Source organism: Crocodylus siamensis, chromosome 10, assembly GCF_052110815.1.
Source record: "Crocodylus siamensis isolate JL-2025a chromosome 10, ASM5211081v1, whole genome shotgun sequence".
NCBI lineage: Eukaryota > Metazoa > Chordata > Crocodylia > Crocodylidae > Crocodylus > Crocodylus siamensis.
In genome coordinates this window covers 64,440,888-64,465,412 of record NC_143404.1, presented here as the reverse complement: position 1 = coordinate 64,465,412, position 24,525 = coordinate 64,440,888, and the positions used below count along the sequence as shown (strand labels likewise).

The 24,525-nt window shown below is 44.1% G+C and overlaps 1 protein-coding gene across 2 annotated transcripts; it reads right to left on the bottom strand.

Moving 5' to 3' along the window:
- Nucleotides 1-14,874: 14,874 nt before the first annotated feature.
- On the bottom strand, nucleotides 14,875-22,431 carry PCK1 (phosphoenolpyruvate carboxykinase 1). Of its 2 annotated transcripts, none has more exons than XM_090020516.1 (10): nucleotides 22,317-22,431; nucleotides 21,815-22,161; nucleotides 20,197-20,378; nucleotides 19,356-19,559; nucleotides 19,036-19,223; nucleotides 18,013-18,175; nucleotides 17,603-17,827; nucleotides 17,379-17,510; nucleotides 16,616-16,711; nucleotides 14,875-15,999 (listed from the first exon to the last, which is right to left on the bottom strand). In XM_090020516.1, the coding sequence occupies exons 2-10, from the start codon at nucleotides 22,072-22,074 to the stop codon at nucleotides 15,545-15,547; spliced, it is 1,905 nt and encodes a 634-aa protein (XP_089876642.1). In that variant the 5' UTR covers nucleotides 22,075-22,161; nucleotides 22,317-22,431; the 3' UTR covers nucleotides 14,875-15,544. The 2 variants fall into 2 exon arrangements, with proteins under 2 accessions (XP_089876642.1, XP_089876641.1); XM_090020515.1 differs by having other exon boundaries at nucleotides 21,815-22,091.
- Between the last annotated feature and the right edge of the window lie 2,094 nt (nucleotides 22,432-24,525).

Genomic DNA, 24,525 nt, shown 5'->3' with positions numbered 1-24,525 from the left:
GAAAAAGAGCGCGTGCATGTGCATGCGTGTGTATGCACTTGTGTACGTGCATGTGTGCCTATAGTGAGCTGCTTGTCAAAACAAGTGACATTTGTTCAAGCTTAGCAGAACGACATGGGTATGTCGACACAGTGTCTCTGGCATGCTTGAGGGAAGGGTGCTCCCAACACCATGGAGCCCACCATTCCTGTTCGTGTGCCAAAACCAGAAATGTGTCAGTGTCTCCTTGTGACCGATCTTAAGCCCGGAAAAGGGGTATCTGGTATGGGAAACCCTGCGTAGTGTGGCTTCGCCACAGTGTTTCTGGGTTTGGGGTAGGCCATCGGAAATGGGTGGCTAGTGTGTGCTTGGGAACATCTCTCCCAAGCATGCTGGTGATGGGGTATAGATGCACTCTGTGCCTTCAACTGCTCACTACCTGCTGTTCTCTTCTGAGTCCTCCTCAGCGATTGAGTGTCTTCATCTATATGTAAAATAGCTTGTTATAAAGACAGTCTAAAAAAGATCATATTAAGAAATCGGGTGTCAGTTCGAGCACCATAAGAATATGAGCCAAGGGGAATCTGGATGATACGAGGGATTCATCATCTTCACCTTTGGTCATTATACAGAGACCACACAGTGCATCACCCGCCGAGAGACGGTCAGTGGCTTGAGTGCTACTCTTTCCAGTCGCCACGGGACAGGATCCCATGCCCAGTTTACATAGCAACTGATCTCTCATATGGCACAGTAAGAGGTCTGGGACCACATGGGTCTTGGTAACTTAACTCCCTTAAGTCATACGATAGTGAAGGAGGTGTGTGAGTAGCATAGCACAGAGAAGGTCACAGTGCTGTGGTAGAGTGTGAAACCTGTAGGTATGAAGCTTTTATTCTGGCATGCTTTATTGCATCAACTACCCCAAAATTAAGGCACAAAAGCCAATAGGCTAGAATTTTTAAAGCAACTAAGGGAGCTGGATATCCAGCAGGTCCTGTTGAAGTTGTCCCCTTTATTTCATATGGCCCCTTTGGAGATCCCAGCCATCCTAAATGCATCAGATACTTTTATATTCAAATAGCTGCTGCACAAAGAGGTCCCAGCCCAGATCTACTTTCTGCTGCAGTAGAGAGATGGGGGAGAAAGTACGGACAGCAACTGAAGCTATCCGTGCTAAGTAATCAGTAGGGTGTCTGCATTGCATGATGCGCCCAATAAAGCTGCTGTTGTACATGGAGGGAAAGGTGGACCAGCACAGAAGATTAACATCCTGTGCCATCTTCCACTCGCATGGCTTCCTTTGCTCTATGAGGAGCAATCCCATCCCAGCCAGGGACAGCGGACGGGATCGGGGAGCAGGAAGCGCTGAATGCAGGATAAGCCAGAGCACTACTGCCCCATCTTCATTCAGCTGGTATCCTTACTCCCAGTTCCCTCAGAGTCCTACCGCTGCTAGCAAGGTCATTACCAGTTCTGTGAAAGCGATGAGTTTTGCATGGTAATTCACCCCATAACGTACTACTTAGCTTGCTGAAAAGGCTGAATGCAAATAAATGTAATGCATCCTATTAGCTTATTTAACCAAGCTGCGTGTGTTCCTTTGCAGAAAATAAAATATTTACTCTGGTTGATAGGAGGAAAAGTTAATACCTTCCAATGAAGTGATCTCGGACCAAAGTACAGCCCTGTAATGAATACAGCCAGCTGCAAACAGGAATCTGACAAGCAGGCAAACAAACATGTTTCACCACCGTGAATGAGCTGGAACTGCATTCCCGCAGGTTTTTTTGCCAAGCTCAAATATCCCCAAGAGCAGGCAAGAGACAATGGGTCACAATACAGTAACGAATGTGGGACCAGTCCCTACAATTTCCATTCAATCATGAATAAGACTTCAATATATCTCTCCTCAGAGGAACTGTCATGCTGAATCAGGCCTGAGAGTTGCTTTAGTCCAGTTTGCTGGGGAAATGTGCAAAAATCTGGCAGCAGTAGTATGTTATTGTACCCTGCTCCGCGCAGAAATGTCTTCTGATGTCTCTGAAGCTGACTTTAGTGCCTCAAAGTGTGTGGTTTTCAATCCCTTTGAAAACACATTTTAAAATCTTAAGTGTAACTTAGCTACGGCTCTCCAGGAATCAATGTGCCAACACCTCTAAAACAAGGTGTCCTTGATTTTAATATGCTTTTCCCTCCTTTTATATGTCAAAAGCTGGCACAGCCTGAACTTCTTTGTGGTTTCCCTAGATAAAGTCCACTTATGAGGTTGTATAAATTGTTAATGATATAGTTACCTTGATCTCATGTTTCACTGGAAACCAACATTTTGGCCATCCAGGACCTTGAATCCCACAGTGACGTGCTTAATCCAAATTAGACACTTAGTTAAGATCCTAGAGGAAGAAAGTAGAGTGAACAGGGCGAAAATTGGTAGAAGTAAAAGGCATATGAAGGAAGGCATCAGAGTAGTAAGGAGATGGGTATTACGGGCTGTTTTCTCTCAGAAGTGTTCATGAATCTTGGTGTACAGGGGCTGAGGGAGATTGTTTCAGAAAAAGCCATCTGCATGGCGGGCCCCTCAGTAAAATTCCTATTGACTAATGCTGTTGTATTGACTTGAGTCCTTTTTGAGTTTTCATTTTTCTGTTTGTATTTAGAATGCTAAATCCTGTAATATAGGTGCTCAGGTCTTTCCAGTTCATCTTCAGCCTTTCACAAGTAGCATATCCTCTGTGCTTGATCTATTGCTCTACTAGACGCTCCTTTGAGTATAGGCCTTTTGCATTTTGTATCTTAACAACATGCTCAGTATTGTGCAAAATGGACCTAATGGGAAGCAGCAGTATTCAGAAAAGAGGCTGGCCGGAAGTCGGGAGAACTGGTCTCCACTTCCATCTTTGTCATCCACCCACTGGGCAACCTTAGACAAGCCTCTGGTGTCTCTGGTCATCCCAACCATTTTCAGACTTGTCCCTGAGGAGTGTGATCTCTTTAGGGAAGAGACATCCATTGGCGAGGACTAGAATGCTTACTGCTATGGGGTTTTCCTCTTGGTTGTCTCCGGAGGTATCACTACCTTGCAAATAAAATCAGTCAACAAACAACAAATACTTCTGCCGTCTTTGAACAGCCTTTGGCAGCAGTGAGTATTTTACATAACAGACTTTGTAGCGGAATTTCACTTGCCACATTATCAGCCTTATCTACTTGTTCTCAAGGGTCAATATGGTTGCAAATATTTTCTGCTTACTTATCTTTGGACCTGCCTCAGCTATCAGCTGTAGGACAGGTTGCACACAGCAGATTGCTAAACAAATGACTTCCTTTTCAAGTATAGGACTTACTGTTAGAATCAAGTTTGCTGTGCTACATATCGGGCATTACAGGCCAATGAATCTCTGGCTGCAAACTTCAGACTGGAATCTAAACTGAAAAACTTGGAGACTAAGTATAGAGTCAAAAACCCCAAGACTGGATCGGTTCAATCTTCACAAGTTAGTCTAAGCTTCATAGATTGAGCTGATAAGCAAGTGAACAGACATTCATATTTGATTCCAGAAATGCAGCTACGTGTCCGCAGTGGCTCAGGCCAGGAGCCAGGGGCACTAGAGCATGCCACCCCATTCTCCTGGAGCTGAGCTGGGGCCAAGGTTAGGCTGCCCACCCTGCGAGGGGGTGGGGGTTTGCTGGGGAGGTGCAAAGCATCCTGGGATATTGGGGGACAATGAGTTAATTTGAATCTGGAGGGGATCTGGGACAAAAGTTTAATAAACAATTAAATCAGTTAAGCCTGATACTACATCCATCCAGGTTTGTCTTAAACTGGTTTTGGCCATTTTGAAAGTATTTTATGTGCGCTGAGCTTGTGTTGTGTTACAGATTGAACCAGTTTCCCATCACTTACATCAGTTTATGTGTCAGTTCTGGCCCTACCTGGAGTGTTTTTAACTAGGACTTTGTCTTGCAATGAAGATAGCTAGCTATACAAAATGTATTTCTTTGCATTAGAACCCCCTGGTGTTTAAGAGAAAGAAGAATGAATATGAGGACAGGCTAAAGCTTTTTGAAACTAATGTTGATTTTACCAATTTCAGCTAATTTACTTCTAACAGGATAAAATGATCTAAGTCCCAATATCATAAATGTGAATTTCACTGTGCAGAGTATCCTTATAGCTTTGCAACATTAACTAGCTTACTTGTCACCATTAGCTTTGTAAAGCTGAAGTTAACTTAAAAAAGTAATTACATGGAGAAGAGCAAAAGGAGGAAAGTAAGGTGACTTATTTTTTTTCCTTCCATGTATTTTGTTTTATTCTTAACAAAAGGGGAGGAATTCTCTCACTGAAAAATAATGTTGACTGTCTCTATATATGGGTACTGTGCCTTTTAAGAATCATTTGCCTGAGTGAACTGATAACCTAGGGGTTGATTTCCTGTTTACCAGAAGCTGCGTGGATGCAGGGGGTGGAAACTCTGCCGGCCAGATGAGGGTCACTGGGCTGGTCTGTGAGCCGGATCAGCTTGACCCCCTGTGCAGCACCCGTGGCACTGAGATCGGCCCACGTACCTTATGCAGCATATGTTAGCCCCAGATAGGGCCACATGGAAGCCAGCATATAGGGCCCATCTGGTAGCGCCCTGCATGCAACCCATGCCCCAGACTGACCCCCGCGCTGCCTACAGTGCCGGGTCCAGCCTGCATGCTGCAGATGCCTGGGGTCAGTCCAGAGACCCGCGGGCCAAAGCATACAGCTCCACGGGCCGTGCGCTTGACACCCCTGGTGTAGATAAGCAATACTTCAGCAGAGCAGGAGGCTGAAAAGTCCGGGAAGAGCAAATAGACCAGTATTGCACTTAGACGTGGGGTGAGCACTGGTGCATTTCATGATGTGGCAAAGAAAACTTCAGGGGGTTGCAGGGTTTCGTAGCGGTTGGTTCTCAGAGAATTTGCCCACCCAGGAACTGTTGCAATATATTTGCCCATTTCTAATGTCTTACTCAGGCTCTGTCTCTACAATATTGCATCTAATTACAGGACACTTGAAAATGAGCAGTTCCTGATTCAATGCATGACACTAGCTCACTGATGTCTTTGCGTCAGCTCAAGAAATGTAAGGTGTTTATTCTCTTTGCTACCTAGAAGTCCTAGAGCTCCTCATCTTCATGGAGCTTTCAGTGAACTTTGCAAGCCCATGCCGACGTAACCCCCTGCCAAGTGTAGGCTTAGCTGGATTATCTTTCAGGTTCCTGGTTCGTTGTTGGTCCAGCGTGTGCGCCTGTCGTGCTGACATCACCTATGTTTGCTGAGCAAACGACATACTTTTCAGCAGAGAGATAATAATAATCCCTCTTAAAAATAAACTTTTACCACCCTGTGGCATTGGTTTTACTACCCTGTTTTTTATCCTTAAACACACCCAAGCTGCGATGTGTTGTTAACACTTCAGCACAGGTCATACACGCTTTGTAGGGCTCCCACTTGCTGCGGTCTGGTGGCAGAGGGATTAAGGTGTTTTGCTGCAGCTCCAGAGACCTGTTGGAGTCCTGCTCTGGACTTTTGCTGAAATCTCCTCTCAGTAAAACTTGCTAGAAGTAGCTACCTGGTTATTCAGGCTGAGAAGTTAAAGGCCGCACTAGTTACATCACCCCCTTGTGTGCTGTCGCCTATAAAAGCGGAGCACTGCTGGCTTAATGGGTCATTCAACTTGGGCCCTTGTACCACTGAGGCTGGAGGCTCTTCACCTTATGGCCTGCTATGGCTCAGAGCAAGAGCTACCCTTTACAGGGTGGGAAGTTATTTGGGCTGGCAGGCTTGATAAGTTTTGGTGACCTGTTGAGGGCCACATCTCTCTCTCTCTCCCTGTTCCTCCCTCCCGGGACTGTGACCGATGTGGAAGCCTGAACTGCCCACTTTAGCATGCCCCCGTCCCCCCCAGGAGGGGCCCAGCAACTGCCAGCTGTGTCCACAGCTGCCCAAACATGGACAGCAGCTTCTGAGATGGATATGCTACAGCTGTGGACCGCAACCAGAGCAGAAGCCCAAACATCCCCACATCTGTAGCATGCCCTGCCTCCCCTGGTGCCCAAAGCCCTGATCCAGAAGCTGCTGATTGCATTTGGGCAGCTGTGGACTTGGCTGGCAGCTCCTGGATCTGGACCCAAGGGATGGGGGTAGGGTGTGCTGCAGCTGCAGGTGGGTGCTTGCTTTTGCCCTAGTGGTAGCCCCAGCCCAGAGAGCAAGAGTGAGAGCACCTGGCATGCCACAGGCAGCCCCAGCCACCTGGCACCATGCGCCTACTGGAGCCACCACCCACCCGTGGGCCAGATCCTATCAGATGGCAGGCCAGATCTGGCCCACAGGCCATATTTTGCCTGCCCCTGCTTTACACCGTAACTTGGTAATGATATCATGATGCTGATCAAGGCCTCTCTATGCACCTGTGTATTTTAAATAGCACCAACATCCCTGTAGCTGATGCTGGTCACCCTTGCAAATTTTTATTGGCAAAACTAAGGCGACTGCCTGTAAGCATTTTAACATAATGACTTTATTTTGAGCAGAGGAGCTGCTTTCACCATCTGGTAGCAGGGTGACAGTCTCCAAATGCTCACAGTGTAACCCAGGGTTTGACACGAGGGATAGGAACAGTTTGCAACTGCAAAGCCAAGCCAGGCAGCTGCCCTCAAGTTGGCTGGCTGCAAAGAGTTAAACTGCGGTGCAAGCCACATGACAGCCAACAGCTGCCAGCCCCTTCATCTCTAGAGCCTCTTTCCATTATCTCATCAAAGCAACAGGAGTGGCTTTAATTTTCCATGGCTGACTTATGAAATATAACCCTGGTTGTAATAAAGAAATGATGTGGGTTTGTAATGGATACATAAGAAATCAATTTCCCATTTTCAAATTAGGTGAGATTAACAAAGAAGCAAAAAATAAATAAATAATAAGCCAAGCAAAGGAGAGGGAATCAAAGAAGGACCCAGCAGGCCAATGGCAGGAGTGATTGTACTTGGGCCCACTATAATGCAATGGTTAATTGCTTCACAGCAATAAAGTTTCAGCTGTGCTGTTCCTTCAGAAGCACATTCCTCATCTTACTGAAAGGGATGCACTTGGGCAGACAGTTTTACAAATGCCCTGTGAGTATCTTTCTTCCTCATACTGATTTTTTTTTTTTTTAAATTCAGTAGCTCACGTCTCCAAAAACGACCATCATCACCATCTCTAGGGACATGTGCTTCTCAGTCCTCCCCATGTCTTCAGCAGGCCTTTCATTTGAATAGAGATTGGGAGGCTGCTCCCCAGGGACTTGTGACGTGATGCTTAAGGAGGGTTTTTCTAATCTGCATCTCTTATCCCGCAGATCAGGAATTGCATCTCCCTATGTACTTGTACAGCGTCTGACGACTTTGTTGTGGAACTTCCAGATGCCTGGTCGGAGGGGTGGACATCTGAGTTCCATCAGAGAAGAAACATGAAATAATAATAATAAGGTGAACAACCTCGATTGTCCTCTTTTCCCATGTTATCCTACACCCTCACCACTGTAGACTTCCTCTTTCTATAACTTTGGCGTCTACTAGATAGAGCAGAGCGATGACTATCAGGACCCCTTCCCTGCCTCTGTTGCTGAATCAGTTGGATGCATTTAATCGCCCGCCAGTGCCTCAGGAAAAAGGGGGTAATATTTATCTATGTCACAGGGCTAATGTGAGCCTTAATTGGTGTAGTCCAAAGTCAACTGAGAGTAAGCCACTGGTTTTCATAGGCTCATAATAAAGTAGGGCTGGAAGGGATCTCATGAGGTCATCTCATCCAGCCTCCTACTCAAGGCAGGTTTGAATAGTTTTTGGATTGGTTTGGGCATTTGCAAAATGCTTAAAGGTGCTTATGTGAGAGAGGAGCTCCAAGTGCAAGCCATTCATTTTGATTTTCCTGGGGCGGCCACTCTACCACAGTGACCAAAATAAGCTGTTGTTTGTTTTTTTTATGTGTTTTTTCTCCCAGGATGGTCTACATCTAAGTCCTTCTAGTAGGTTTTTTGCTCACTCTTTGGAGATGTGAGCCTTGCTATTGATTTTTCATTAGCACTCTGCCTGCATATTCAACTCACTGCTTTCAATTAAACAATCTCAGCAATCTGACAGGCACAGGGAGGTCAGTGCTCACCTCCCCTGCCATGGGTTGCTCTTCACTAACTGCAGTGAAAAACTCAGCCCTGCATGAGGCCCGTACCCCACCGATTTTGAGTCTTTAAGTGGGATGGAGGTGGCCTTTTAATAGTCTTCTGTGTATGGGTAAACAATGGCCATCGTGTGCAGGCCAGTTAGGGGGAACTTGGACTCTGCAGGTGTTTGATGTAAGAAAGTACCCTGCTAAACTGCACTCTGTGCTGCTGCCAGTGGTTTCCGCATCACTAACAGATATGCTGCTCCTCGGTCTGCTCTCCCCTCTTTCTCCCCCCACTACCACACATGCAGCCCCCCAAGAGAAGTACTTCAAGCAGTTGTATTAGCATACTGGTGTTACATTGTACCTAAAGGTGCCCCCTTTTGTGAGCATCATGGAACAGGCAGACACATTCACAAGGCGATCTGGTGGCACCCAAACTTGCAGCGTGTCGCAGCTATTTCCAGGTTTCCTTCTAAAGCCAATTATAGGATTCAGATCTGGAGTTGTCAGAAACATCCTCTCCATGCCAGCATCTGCTTTCTGGCTGAGCTCCACGCCTGTGCTAAGTGGCTTTGGAGCTGTCCCAGGGGTCTGTCACGGGCTGGAATTAGAGTTGCAGCCAGCTGGATGGGCTGCCTTTCCTTCCTGGATGCTGTTGCTTTTTTAGCTTATCTCTGCTCTGCATGTTTCTTTTAAGTTCCCGCCGAAGGCCCTAACGAGATTTGTATGTGACTCCTTTTTTCCTCTGAGCAGTCATTACTTTGCCAGAAATAATTTTCTGCAGAAATCTTCCTGCAACATCTCCTGTACTTAGATGTCTTCAGACTTCTGCATATAGAGTCTATAAAGAAAATGCCAGCGCTTATAAAAATGATTGGGGGAACTTCTAGAGTTAGGCACTGGGCCAAGCAGTTGCTTGTAATTGTCTCTAGGTGGGATTATTGATGCTGCTACTCCCTGACCTAGCAATACCATGGCTGGTCTTATTCCAGAGCACAAATGGTAACCAGGGTGAAATTAGGTGGGACTTTGTCGGGGGCCCACTTGAAAGAACCAAATCTTTGTCCTGCTTCTGCGCTTCACTAGCGAGAGGCTGTTGCATTCATGCTTTGAACCGTTCAGTTAACCGCATTTCTCAAATATCCTCCTGCTCAGCTGACAGCATGTTCTAGTTTGAATTCACAGAGTCTTATTTCTATCGGCTGCAAGGGAGCCAGAAGCAAAGAACGGTAGATGCTCAGTTTGAGAGCCAAGAGCAGAGACTGAACATATGAACCAAAATTCATCAAAGACTATATATTCTTTTCTCTTCTGGCCAAAATCTTTGTCCCATGGAAGCCAAAGAGAGATTTTACCATTAATTTCAGCATGATCAGGATTTATCCCTTAATGAATTCACCATTTATTACTAATACTGCATTTTCCAGAGATTAAGCTGGGCAGAAAATTCAGTCATAGCTGGCTCCGTTTCATAGTACTCAAAGAGCTGGAAGGAAAGGCATGCATTTTTCTCAACATTTACGATTATTTTGATTGCTAGAATACAGATGAAAGGAAGATGAAAAGAAATAGATCAATGACAACCCCAGTGAAATGCACTCTAAACGTGTAATGAATCACTTTAGAGTCAAAACATCCTTTGGCCTCTGTCCTGGTTTCAAATGACTTGAATGTTTGTTAGCAAACAGATTCGAGCCTTGGGTTGACTCTGGGATCAACAGTGGGGTCCAGCTGCAGCAGAGTGGCGTGCGCAGGCACCTATGGGAAATGGCGTACGCATCCGATGATGCAGGCTGCACAAGAACTGCGCGTGGGTATTTCCCTTCATTCCTCCTGGTGCCATTTTCATCATAGACTTGAAGTTTGTTCTTCACCCGGATGCCAAAGGATCTATAGGATCAAAGGTTATATGGATTAGGCCTGTGTGAAACAGCACTATTCGGTTTCATCTTGAGTTTCGACGGTTTGACAGAACAGCGCTCCCTTTTGAATTTCGTTTTGAGCTGAAACAGCCGTTCTGTTCCATCGAAACAGAAAGGCTGTTTCGACACTGTTTTGACATTTCACTAGATCATACTGGGGGTGGAAGGCAGCCCAGCTAGTGCAGGGGATGGGGAAGCTAGTGTGGGGGCTGCCTTCTGCCCCTGGCGTGACCTAGTGCCAGGGATGGGGATCTAGTGCAGGGGATGGGGAGTCAACCCAGCTGGGCTGATTTCCTGTCCTATGCTGGATCCTGCACTGGGGATGGCAAGTCAGCCCAGCTGGACTGACTTGTCATCCCCAGCCCATGGCCGAAACGTTTCTATTAACCTCGTTTTGTTTCAAGGTTATTTCGATGGCCTTTGTTTTGTTCCTATTTTGCTTGAAATTTGTCGAAACGGTGTCGAAATGAAACGGCTGGTGAAATTTCACACAGCCCTAACATGGATGTGGCCACGAACTGAACTGCCTCCATTCAGTCACTCTGTTAAGTACAATCTAATTTCCAAGTGTGTTTAAATACAGCTGAGTTTTAACGGCTGCTCAGATCTACCCTAGTGAATCATGCAGGTATAAAAGAAGGTGGACAAGTTCTCCGCTATTCAGGGAGGCCCAGGAAAACCTGGTGTTTGTTTCACATAGACAAAAATACCTTTTGCCCAGCTGATTGTATTTGCTTACTTGGTTTTAACTAACATGCGTTGTCCGAGCCAACTGAATCGTGGTTACAAATTCTCCTTTTGGCTTTACTGAGAGGGAAGGAAGGAAATTCAAGTGGTTCCTTAGGCATAAAGCCATTTTCCAGAATTAGTTATATGAAACCAAACCAGGAGTAATATCTGTTATCTTTGGGAACCTAGAAGTTCTCCGTGGAAATAGAGCCAGGGTTGGTGTTTGCTAGAGCTGGTTTCAGGTATAACCTATAGGGAAGAGCTACATAACTGCCCCCAACACCGTTCTTTTGGTTTGTAGCCCGTGGGGTGGTATTGAGTTGCTTTCAAAGGAAAAAAAAAAAGGTTAGTGCAAAGTGAGCAGTGGCTCAGAAGAAAAACTGCAGTATTTTTGAAGGTTTGTTTCACCAGACAGAGGGCCTCAAAGATGGCCTCAGAAATAACTCCGTATGAAGTGCTGATAAATCTGTGAGGGAGGATTGAAGCAGGTAGGCATTTCACAAGGGCTGTCTTCAGAGACAAGGGTCCTCAGGAATAAAAGTGGTGTGGAGGAAAGGAGCATGAGAGCTGATGAGACAGATGCTAATCACTCCACCTAATGGAGGAGGCTCCTGGAAAGTGCTCAGATATGTAATGAGGAGGACAACGTAAGAACAGATACTGAATTCTGCAGAGTAGGATTTACAGGCTCGTAAAGCTGCACAGAATAAAAACCAGAAGTCCTCTGCACAAGTTTTCACTGCAAAAACCCCACATCATTGTGCCTTGGGAAAGTGGTTATCTTTGGGATGTTCATTTGGGGCTTGAATTTTACATATTAATGCATGTGTATTTTGGTAATTAAGTATGCCAAGAGAGGCTTCCTCTATTAATGCTAATGTATTTACCAAGTTTTGTGGCAGTAAGTCTGTGACAGCTGTGGGATTCTGCATAAGACGAGCGGTAACAGGTTTTTGTACCTAACTGTTTTGCATTCATATTCACACAAGTGACTGGATATCATTTGAAATGCTGTTGACTAAAGTTTGCCGGCATGAATTTAAAAACAGTGCCCTGTGTATTTGGGGGGTTAATCCAGGGCCAGAAACGTAGCTCAGGATCTACAGCGATGACTGGTAATTTGGAAACTAAACTATACCATTTTGCAGTATTTCAGTAGTCTCCCAGCCAAGTATGCCTCTGGTTTTGGTCTTTCAGGTGGGAAGCACATTGACTATACTGCGGCAAGTGTTGGAATAAATAATGTTACTGTGGTAGCCAAGATTTTGGAACATAAGATCTTTGTGTTTGTAAATACCATTTCTCTGAAGTGTCTGTCTTCTTGGAAAAATGTCTTTATTGTGCTTTAGGCATAACAGGATTGTAATTCTTCCTAGAACGAAAATAGTGAAAGTTCTGCCCTGAGCGGGCATTGATTTTTGCGAGGGTTGTCTGGTTTTCTATGTTTACCCTCTATTCAGTCAAGCAGTGCTTACAAACCAGCTCCGTTGAAGTCAGGTGTGTACATTTGAGTGAATAATGAATGGGACTGGCGTTTGACAAAGGCTTTGCAAGATCAAGCCCCTCTGCAGCAAGGACTGAAAAAATTCTCCTGAAATTGTTAAAATGACCAAAATACTAGCCTCCAAGACGCCTCGACTTTCAGGAAGATCAGATCAATCTGGTGATGAATGTAGTAGCTTGGTAGCTGCTTGTTGCATCCATCGCAATACCGATATTTAGACCTCAGACAGCATCTTTTGCCTGTCTCCAAGTAGTTCCCTTTCACTGCACTTGCATGAATTAAAGTCAAACTCATGTTCTAAAATATGAAAGGCTTGATGCTCAGCCAGCATGCGGGGCAAGAAGTCCATTGACTTCCATATTACATCTCATGATGGTCCCTGATAGTTCTCTGGGTGTTTGACAAAATGCTCGCCTTCTGATTGTCCAGAATAGGAACCTCATTTCCACATCTCAGCGGTGGTGGTTCTGGACACTTCACACGCGAGTCTCTCCAGCGCTTCACTCCCTCAAAGCCCATTTAACAGGCAGCATTTTAGCACTCGTTACTAATTTGTCAAGATTTACTGCACTTGCTGTTTCCCCCGTTTCTATTCAAAATCAATGGGAATCTTCCAAATTTCAATTTAAAAAACATTTTGTTCTAATTCACTTTGCTTTTATGGAGCACGATGTTTGTTGGATGGCGAGACGTTGAGCTCATCATTTGGCACGGCTAAGTTTCTAGATTTCAGCCCACCGCCTTCTCTCTCCTGAAACATTTTCTCTGCTGATATTAAACATTTTGATCATTCCAAATGCAAATTGCACTCTCCATAGATGCTGACGGGTTCTGGTATATTTACATACAAAGGAGCTGCTGAATGATTCATGTACAAAGTTATTTTCTTTGTGCACAGTATATTTTCCCCTTTTTCTCTAATCTCTTTATGCTTAAATATCTTGCATGCTTGTCAGCTTGGCAGCAATGTTTAAAAACTTGTGTTTGGGTGAGGACAGGGAAAGGAGGGGACCACAAGTGATCTAAACACTACTGTTAAACTGGACTGGAATGGTATTTTTTTGGTGCCTGATGCTCCATAATATCAACAGAGTAGATTTATTGGAGAACCCTGGCTTTGACTTCAAGGAATGGAGGATGAGAGATTCATTCTTATCCAACAGGAATGGGCCAAACCCAGAAAGCCTTGCTCCAGTGATGCTCCCATTGAAGAAAGCAAGGATTTTGCCAAAGTAAGGAATTCAGGACTTGGTCTGGTGATATCTAGAAGTCACTTTAGTATGTGGGACAGTTGACCCTGTACTTGTATTGGCTTAGTGTTTTTGATAGCTAGCCAGCACTGGTGGTTGGTGTCATCTTTTGGAGCATAACCAAACTAGAGTGTCGCTTGGAAAACATCTTGCTCCAGACTCGTCCTTCCCTTTAGTCCTGTTGGGCCTCAGTACGAATCTGTCCAGTGTGAGGTGTTGTTCTTCTCCTTTAGCATCTCGTCCGATTCTGTGTTGGGTACCAAATGCACCTTGATGCTACTCCAGTATTGTGCCAAGCTAGGTAGGCATCATGGGCAATTTGTCAGAATGCCTTTGGTGTGTGGCCTCACTCTTCAGGTCGTGGCAGGAGTGGCATTTGGTCACTGGAAGCCAGACACTTGCAGGGGTCCTGAGCTGGTCAGAAACCCCCATTGCATTACAGTTATATTTTTAGAATGGGTGTCTAGGGAAAAAATAGTAGCAGTACAAACCCTATGCATGGGACCCTCAAATGATAAACCCCACTGTGGAGTCCAGAGGCACCTCATTCTAGTTTCAAAGTGTCCTGATAGCCTCCAGGGTCTTTCAGGGCCCTAAGGAATTTCTGGTGTCCACATTTCTCCTGGCTTTTTTTGTGCTTCCCCTGCTGACTTATTTACGCTATATCATTTTGACTTTTTATTTCCAGTGGATAGATGGACTGAAGAACACTGTAGTGCAAAGTTGTGTTGGGCCCTATCCTTGCCAGGCAGCTTTTAAGCAGCTTTTAAGCAGCACTGGAAGCAAGAGAGCAAAAAAATGCATGCTCTTTGCTACTCCTTGCCCCTTTTATTGAGTCTCAGTGCTTCAGGTCTTTTAATTCAACACTTGCCCCTGGTGTTCAGCACCTCCAGTGAAAACCCATGTGCTGTGGAATAGATAAACGCTTATAGTTCCTGAAATGAGCCCCTCTCTAATATATGAGGATTAGGAACAAACTTTCCCTGGAAGAGAATAATCCATAACTGCTTATTGCAACCTACTTGCAATTTCTAATGAAGCAGCTGGTAACGACCAGTTTTACAGACTGGATGCTGGACTAAATGGGCCACCAGTTTCATTCAGTATAGTGATTCCCATGTTAAATGAGGATAGTTGAAAATGTCTGTGACTTTGAATCTATTTTGATGATACGGGATATTTGTGTGACTCAATTTCTCGTTCAGCCTGTGAAGACGTATTCATTGGAGGCCCAGCTCATATGCATGCAGTTTTCTGGACAGCATGGATACTGGAACTGAAAGAATATTTTGACAAATATTTATTTTGGTGGTTTCAAGAACAGTCTGTGCAAAACGTCTGGGTATTGCAGGACCATAAGACATACAAAACAAAAATACTTTAAATATACATTCATAATATAAAGGAATCTTTCACACTAGTAAATTTAGGAAAGAATCTCTTTTTTCTCCAAGCAATTTTAAAGCCAGGAAGTATATTTAGATAGCAATATATACACCTTATGACTTTCTTTCTTTACTGCAACTGGCATTGGTAAGATGTAAACATATGTTCTTCTTTAAAACATTGAGGTCTGTGTTTGTAGAACCGAGTGTGCAAAAATGCCTGCAAAATATTTGCATATACTGGGATCATATCTGTATGCAGAATTATATAATTGTGGATGGAGATAATCATTCAGATGTCTTAAAAGTCATTTGCATGTACATTATATCATTTTGGGGGGAATGCATGTGCAATTGTGGTAAATAATGTGAATTATTTCGCATATGTAATTGTTAATCCCTGGGCTGGGAATTCCTCCTGGAGTGGCCCTTTATTCTAGGTAAGCTACCCAGATTCTTCATTTCAGAATGAGATTTAATTCCTATTTTTCCATTGAGTATCCCCCCTATTCATGCATTGTTTTGCTATCACTAATGATTCAGCAAATTGCTTGTTATCAACCTTTGGTGTGGATTGATCAAATGCCTCTCAGTGAGTTACAGCTGTTTTAACCTCTGCTCCAGTGCAAGAACTTCTCTTTCTATTTCATAGGGGAGGTCAGCATTCACTTGATCTTCAAAATATTTCTTGATTTCTCCCACTTCTTTTTCCCAGAACTCTTTGGAGATCTCGAACAGTTCTGCCGTGTTGACGTTTTCTAACCCCTTTAGGTTCAAGGCGCCTTCAGCAGGGATGTAGCCTATGGGAGTTAGTTTGGCGCAGTCTCTTCCTTGGATTCGGCTGAACATCCATTCTAGCACCCGGGAGTTCTCCCCGTAGCCGGGCCACAGGAATTGCCCGTCCTTGTCTTTCCGGAACCAGTTAACATGGAAGATCTTTGGCAGCTTCGCAGCTGGGCGGTGTGCCATGCTGAGCCAGTGGGCCAGATATTTACCAAAGTTGTAGCCAAAGAAGGGTCTCATGGCAAAGGGGTCATGCATGAGGATTTTACCTGTTTAGAGGATGTACAAGGAAATATAAGAACAGTGTCACAGAGCCAGTGATACAATCCTTAGCCCTCAGGTAGCACTTCCACCTGTAGGCACAGATGCACAAAGGGATTTAGGCACCTATCTCCTGAGGATCTGGGCCAAAGGGCTCTGAGAAGGTGGGGAGCCTTCTACCACGGGGAGAAGCTGCAGCACAACATGTGAGCTTACACTGTAGAAATGCTGAGCCCCCACAACTTTAGCAGAAGCAGCTCTGAAAACAGAGCCCGAAGGCTTTCACAACCAGCCTGCATTGCCACGGGCTCATGGCAAATCCGGACGTTTCAGCGTCTTGTCCGAGGTCAGGCATGAGCCGTAGCATCAAGGCTTTCGGCTCAGACTTCAGCACCTAATGGGCCATGCAGCTTTGTTACTGCGCACGACCCACATGCGGTTAATTTGCTGCATCTTAGTTGAGGATATTTTTTTTAACATCAAGAATAATATTTTGGATTGTGAAAAATGCTCAGTTTACAGAATGATGTCCCAAGAACCAGACTTTAGCATATGCTCATTTCGTAGAGAACAACAGTCAGGGACTACTTTTGATATGGGAAAGCAAATTAGATCTTGATTTACCTTTGTGTTCAGCAGCTGCTGTTGCTTCAGATCTCATCGCTGCACCTATAAATACTCCATGCTGCCAGTTAAGGGCCTCGTATACCAGAGGCACACCTGTAGAGAGCAAAATAGCTTCTGTAATTAAAGGGCGAGAAAGGTTTGCAATAGCAGATTTTGCTACCTGAGTTACCGCAGTGGGCACCGAGCCATATACTTCAGTTCCTCTTTCTCTAGCTTTCTATTCAGTTCATTCCCTCCCTCTTTTACTAAAAAAGAACTTAGGCCAAAATGTTCAGAAGTGGCCTGATTTGGAGTGCCTTTATCTTTAGGCAGCTGATTTACAACACCGTGGGCCTGTTTTTTGGAGTTCTACAGTTCCCAGCTGATCGCATTAAGAAGAAGGATGGCCTTGTGGTTAAGGTCATCTGTATTATGTTGCTACCTGTGTTAAGGTAGCACTGTCGGACAAGGCTCCTTGGGTAGATGTGATATCTTTTATTAGACCGGCTAAACAGTTCTTTGCAAGCTTTCTGGCACAAACACCCTTCTTCAGGCATAGGGAGAGTCTGGTGGCGTGCTGTGTTCTGAGTTGAACACTGAAACTTCAGTGGCCACATCTGAACACGTGGTGGTTAAAGGCTAATCTAGTTATTCCTCTGCCCTCAATAACCAAGGCACCTGTGGTAATAAAAGCCATGTTTATACCCAGTTTCTGCCAGGACTATTACATCCATAAAATGATCGGGACTGTAGCTTTCATATAACTGAGTGCAGCTCTTACCGGTAGGTCTACGGCCTCCAAATATTATACCCTCAATCGGCACTCCTTCAGGGGATTCCCATGCCGAGTCGATGATTGGGCACTGGCTGGCTGGAGTGCAGAATCGAGAATTGGGATGAGCACAGGTTTCTCCTGTAGAAATGAGAAATATTTTGTGATTGCAAAATTCACTTGAAAGGAGGTGAAAATGCAAAGGTGAAAATGCAAAGGGCATGCCACATTACCATTCTCTGGGAGCCACTCCTTGTTTCTCCATGATATCAACTTCACTCCGGGTGCGAGCTGCTCATCAATGCCTTCCCAGTATATGCCTCCGTCACTGGTTTCTGCTACGTTGGTAAAGATGGTGTTCTTGTAAATTGTCTTCATAGCATTGGGGTTTGTTTTTACTGATGTTCCGGGAGCGACTCCAAAAAAGCCGTTTTCTGGATTGATTGCCCTTAAATTACCTGGAATTTAAGGGACAGTGAATAAGGAAACAAAACCCAGTTCACCAGTGGAGCTCTCTTCCCCATCCTCCCCCCAGACTTGGTTCCAGATCTTGTTGATAAAGCATAGGAAATGCAGGTACGACTTCAATGCAAGCAGGACTGGTCCCTGCAACAATTCAACCATAAGTTCCAGAAAAGATTACCTTGCTCATCAAATTTCATCCAGGCAATATCATCCCCAACGCACTCAATTTTCCACCCTGGCAGAGTTGGGTTCATCATAGCCAAGTTAGTTTTCCCACATGCACTAGGGAACGCTGCTGCAAAATACTTCTTGTCACCCTCTGGATTTGTAACGCCAACAATCTAGTGGAAAACAAACACACCTGATGAATATGTCTATTTTTCCCCTGCATTTTTGCAAGTGTAAAGAATGCAAATGGTAAAGACAAGCATTTAATCAAGCATGCTTTTTTCCCTAGAAAAAGGATGTAATGATAGAGCCAATCTTCTTAATTCACAAATTGTATTTTATGTGACAAGTAGTTCCTCTCTGAGAGGATCCCTTATTTTTTCAAATGCATATTATAATTCAAACATTTGCAGATGAAAAATATTCAGACTTGGAGCTCAGTTTCTCAGCTGTGATTGATCAGACAAGCCATGTGCTATTTGTGGCAGGAAAACATGTACGCATGTATTTATTGCTGCGAGTATCCTATCACGCAACTTGGAAATTCACTTTCCAGGAGCACTTTATGTCAGTAAAATGCAAATGTTTCAAGTGGACAGAGAACAGAGGATTGCTCATAAAAGTAACAGCCAACTGCAAGTCCTTACAAAAATGCAGGTGTTTGTGCAGGTCTGCTTTATTATTTAGAAAACAATTTTCCAACCTGTAGCACCAGTCCTGCCAACTGTGCCATGCATATTGACTTTCATGGATCCCTGCTTAAAGTTGCTGGACCCCTGCCCAGGCATGAAGGTACGGAGCAGCTTTCAGGATCAGGCTCTAAATAATTAGGTAAAAAACTTGCTTGGTTCCCTATTTTTGAAGATGCCTCTTTAAAATGCTCACTTATTAGCAGGTCTCTGTTTCTAGATAAAAGTGTTGTATGATTTGTGCATCTCAGAACCCTATAGTATTAGGCCATGGGGAGCTCATGTTGAGCTGTTCTGCAGTTTAATTGCTTTTTGAAATGGACTTATGATTTAACGGGTCTTACCAGCATGTGCTCTGCCAGCCAGCCTTCTTCCTTGGCAATTCTGCTGGCAATTCGGAGAGCAAAGCACTTTTTTCCCAGTAAAGAGTTTCCTCCGTAACCACTGCCAAAGGAAATGATCTCTTTGCGATCAGGGACGTGAGCAATCAGAGTCAAATCTGGGTTGCAAGGCCAGTTGTTCACCAGTGGTTCTGTAAAACACAATGTGCTAGCCATGAACACAGCAATTGCCACAGGGGAGCGGGCAGCTATGGGATAATTCGCTGCCTCTAACAGGTCTGCCTGAGTATTAGCCAAAGTGAATGGCAGCTATTATTACTAACCTTTTAGTGGAAGAGGGCACCCAACTGAATGAAGGCACTTTACAAACTCCCCGTTTCCTAGGGCTTTCAAGACAGCCGTTCCCATCCGGGTCATTATCCTCATGCTGGCCACAACATACGGTGAATCTGTCAGCTGAATCCCAATCTTGGACAGAGGAGACCCAATAGGTCCCATGCTGAAGGGGATGACATACATGGTACGGCCTGTGAAACAGGAACAGTGCCAAGTGAGTGAGACAGGACAGGGATGGGGAGGAAACTACGAACTATTGGAGCAATCCTCATTATAAAGCCTCCTGTTCCCCACATTTAAAAAACATCTGGTTTCTGATGATATCTAAAAATAATATCAGATCCTTTCCATTTGTCAGCCTGTATAGCAAAAGGTTTTGTCTTTGACGGATACCAGCTTTCTCTGCTATGTAGGCAGCAGTGGCTATCAGAGCAGGGGACTAGGGACCAAATTTCATGCTGGTGTAAATACACAGCTCTCTGCTGAACAGGATTTGACCCTCAGAGTCAGGACTTCTGGGCTCCTTCCTCAATTTTAAGTCACCCACTAATCCAAGCTTCATTTTGCCATTCTGTAAAAGAAGCCAAAGGAATAGTTTACCTGGGAGGCACTGATAAGTGTGCGAGTGTGTGCACGCGCGCGCATGCATGTGCGTGTGTGCTGAGCTTTGAGACTGGATGTTGGGTCCTGGTGCAATGGGACAGTGGCCTCCCCTGTGATGCTCCAGTGTGAACCTTGGAGCCATGTGTATATTTGTGCTACGAAATTATTACTGCTGGTGCCTGTGGTATTATAAAAACCATCTATTATTTTTCTTTTTGAACTCACCTTTCATGCACGCTGGGAATCTGACACTGAAGGCTTTCTCAAAGTCTTCTTCTGACATCCAGCGGCCCAGCTTGCTAATTCCAGTCTTGGGGATTGGGACTGTATCTCTCTGCTCCTGAGTGATGATGACAGTCCTGCTTTCAATTCTTGCCACGTCCCTTGGGTCAGTGAGAGCCAACCAACTACATTTTAACAGAAATTAGGAAACTGCTTCAGTTATTAAGTCATAAGTATGTGCTTAATCCTTTCAGGTGCAGCAAGTTATAGTGTTTTTAGGAGTAAAACAAAGGTGACAGAGTCAACAGCTTCAAGGCAACCACAGATTATATGGATAAAGGACTGGTCATGGATAATACCTTAAAACTTTGTAGAATGGACTGGTACCTCACTGGACTTCTTAACATGTAGTTGCATGTATAACCTTCCCTTTACCTCAATTTTACCATCTGTAAAAGGGGGTTAGAAGCTTGCAGGGGGATTAAAAGATTTGACCCTATTCTCACACATTACATCAACATAAACCAAGATTACACCACTTTTACGTAAGAAACAGCAGAATGATGCCTGCAGAAAAAGGAGATCCTGAAAACGCTTTTAATACCTATGTAGGTGCTCGCAGTATTAGAGCAAACGGGAGATTAAGATCTAGCCCACCACTTCAGGAAAGCACCTTGGAGTGGAGATGCGGCACCATGCAACTACTAAGCATTAACATGGCTCAGTAAAGAGTTATTTTGTTTAGACTATTTATAGTTGAGTGCATTGTCCTATGTTTTCAACTGTGCAGGGAAATCTTCAATTAGAGAAAAAGTGTTCTAGTCAGACTGTCATAATCATCATCGCTGCAGCGCTCAGCATATAATTAACGGTGAATAATTTATCTGTTGAATTTTGCCCTTTTCCCCCACAAATACCCTGCAAACAGATTGCAAAATTCTTGTGTTTCTTAGTTATTCAAAATTCCTTGCAGATTTCTTCAGTGAATAAATCTTGATCTATAAGTCATTCCCAAATGCTTAATTGTCGTTAACATTCTCATTTCACGTGGGTAATTTGGGAAGAGGCAGTGGAATAGTTGAGCAAAATATTTGCCAAATAAGTTACAGTCAAACTCATCAGCACGATGTGAATAATGTGTTTTTTATGAATAATATTTGAACAACTACAGGGCATTTTGAATGCCATCAAAATAGTATTTAAATAAACTCTTTTGACTAGAACAGTGGCATTCTTCAAAATCTGTGTTTACTCTGTTTGCTACACATTGCTAATGACTCCTTCCATGAGTCACACAACAGAGATGTAACGTGGAGGTTTTGCATCCCAGGAGGCAGTAGCTAGACAGGTGGCAGGGACCTGGCACCTGCTATTCTTGCACCTTTCTTATATTGATGCCTGGGTATGGTCACGTAATATTGTCTCTGTTCATGGGACTGGGTGATTTCTGTAACTAACCAAGAGAGTGATGGTAACGTATGGATATTCCAGTTGAAAAATTGTAAGTAGCTTGGGAAGAAAAATGTGGAAACACGTTTACATTTCCTGAGCATCATTCCTATGTATGCAAATGGTCATGGGCAGCAAACACTAATGAATTTTGAATATGTCTATCACTTACCAGTTCTCATACTTGCTCAGCTTCTTGATCATGCCTTGTTCTTCCATGAGGGCCAGGATTTTTTTGTTCTCTCCCTCTGAGCCATCACAGATATGGATGCTATCAGGCTGGCAAAGCTTGGCATTGCTTTCAATGAAGCCTCTCACATCCTGATTCAGACTTTCCAAATCCCCCTTGATGACCTTTGAAGTGATATTCATCTGAGTCTTCAGCTGAGGAGGCATTATTTGTTGATTGTGGTAGTTCTTGCTGATCGGCATGACATGCAGGTTGCAACCTAGGATCAAACAGTTACGCTGTCACACGATTCCTAAGAAAATGAACGTGCTTTCCAAAACATAATTCAGCTGTAAAAAGAAAAAATATATGCCATATTCAATTTTGTCATGTGTTAGATTTGATTACGTGCCAACGGTTATGATCTGAGAGAGAATCTCACCACCTACGGATAAATATTCACCCGTAGGAAAAGGCATGTTTCATTTATAGATGGTCTACTTACTTTCCTTGAATTTGAGCCCCTTGAAAGTTCTTGAATTTGGGTTCGGAGAAGATTGTGTTGTCTCTTCCAACTACTTGCACCGGGATCGCTTTGGAGTATTCTTGTACTCTTTCCTTTCCCAGGAGTCATTCTGCTGTCTTAAATACCCCTTGTGCGCTGGAGACCTTCCCACTTAGATGGGGTGAGGGAGGCCTGTCCCCTACGTCACTACAAGATGTTTCTTATGACACTGCCGCAGACAGCTATTATCGCAAACACTGGTTGACAAGAAGCCTGGACAGGTAATCATTTAACAGACCTGATTAATGAGTGTCGGAGGCAGTGATTCTCAGCCTCTGGATTTGTTGTTTTAAGCAGTTACGAAAGGTGCTCATTTGGCTAAACTTTGACCTAATTTTGCCTCAGTGCAAAAAGCGTCATAACTTCTGAATATGTGAGAAAGGTTGAGCATGATGAGTGGCTGGAACCGGGAACGTTCCTGGTAGTGACAAGCAACAGAGTCCAGCACACCAGGTCCGATCGCACCTATCAGTTGGCTGTGAACTGGAGGCTTGTCCAAGGTATGTTTACTCACCTTGAAAGTATAGCCTGATAGTGGGATAAAGTTCAAGCTTTATCCCAATAAAGCAGCAATTGGTGGGGAATATACACACTCCGGGGGACTGCATCTAATTTTCAGCATGCAGTTCTGAAGAGCTGTACCAAAATTACTTTGGCTCATGAATGTCTTTGAGTGTTGGAAAGACAGAAATTTGATTATGTATAAGCCTACGCAAGACCCTTCCGCATGTGCCAGACAGAGATTCTCCAGGACTGTAAATCCTCACGATGCTGTGTAGTAGGATGTCAGGAACTACCTGAACGACTGATCTACCAGGGTGTCGGGGCAAATGTAAGCTTGTTTGCGGGGCGGGGAAAGGAGGAAAAGAAAAGGAAAACCACAAAACTTCCTCTTGTTCATCAGAGGTGCAGCAGGGCAGGTCTACCCCCCAGGCAGTGCCAGTACATGGGGCAGTTCTGGCTGCTGTGATGCCAACGGTGGTGGTGTGTCCCGCCACTGGTATGGTACAGCTATTTTGGTATCTCCCCTACCAAAGGTGGTCCCTGAGCTGCTGCCCTGTTTTAACCTCTCAATTTTGCTGCTGGAATTCAGGACCCAGATGTGCAAACTTCCCTGTATTGCAATCCTAACCTCCCCCAGTCCTGCTATATAATTGGGCTTCTTCTGGGCAGATGCTAATTATCAAGTGTGTAGCACAGGGACATGACTGTATGTCCACTAGATATTATATTAAGGCTTTCAAACTTGTTACATGTGAAGCCAACAGGGTTTGAACACCAGTATCCATCCCAGAAAGTTTAGAACCACAACTATCAAAGTATTTCTATTTGAAGAAACACTCACTTCTCTGCAAACCTCAAAGCATATGACAGGAACACAGTATCATAACCCTTCTGTGACGCATGCCATTATTATTCCCATGTTACAGAGGAATAATGATGAAGAGCACAGAAATATTAGGGCCAAGATTTTCTAAAGAAACTCCTGAGTTTGGAGGCTTCAGTTTCTGCAGCCCAACCTCAGACATTACAGAGGTCTGATTTTTTCAGTGCACCTATAATCCTAGTGATGTCCATGGAAGTTATGGCAATCGCTGGGAATCAAACCTATGTCTCATTTTGGGCCAATATTAACTTGGGCTTGTCCTGACCAGGATCTTGGCTAACCAGAAGACTCCTCTCTCCAGGAATCCACCAGGCTGGCAAACTTCACTAGCAGTGAATTCAATGGGGAAAAAGCCCTTTTTGTAAAGCATCTTAAATGTATATGTTATTTTCCATTTAAACGGAAAAGCTTTTTTTAGTAGTAACTGAACTATAATACATCTCTTCTAATGGCTGAATACAAATCCTTTGGATTGAACTTTTTTTTTTTTGGCACTTCTTCTCTGTACTTTTTTGACACCTAAATGTGATGCTCATCAGGTATCTTCTTGGAAGCTGTCAAATTATTTAAATGAGTGTGAATCTGACATTTCCAGATGATAGTGTTCAATAAGTGCCTTGAAAGGAGTGTTTTCAAGATGTCTACTTTGATGGACACCATTCACACTGTTCAAAATAAAGGTTTTGAGTGCTTCAATTTAGGAGTGACTTAGTAGAGCTTAGTACAATACATTTAAAGGCTCTTAGCTACTCAGGAAAAGTG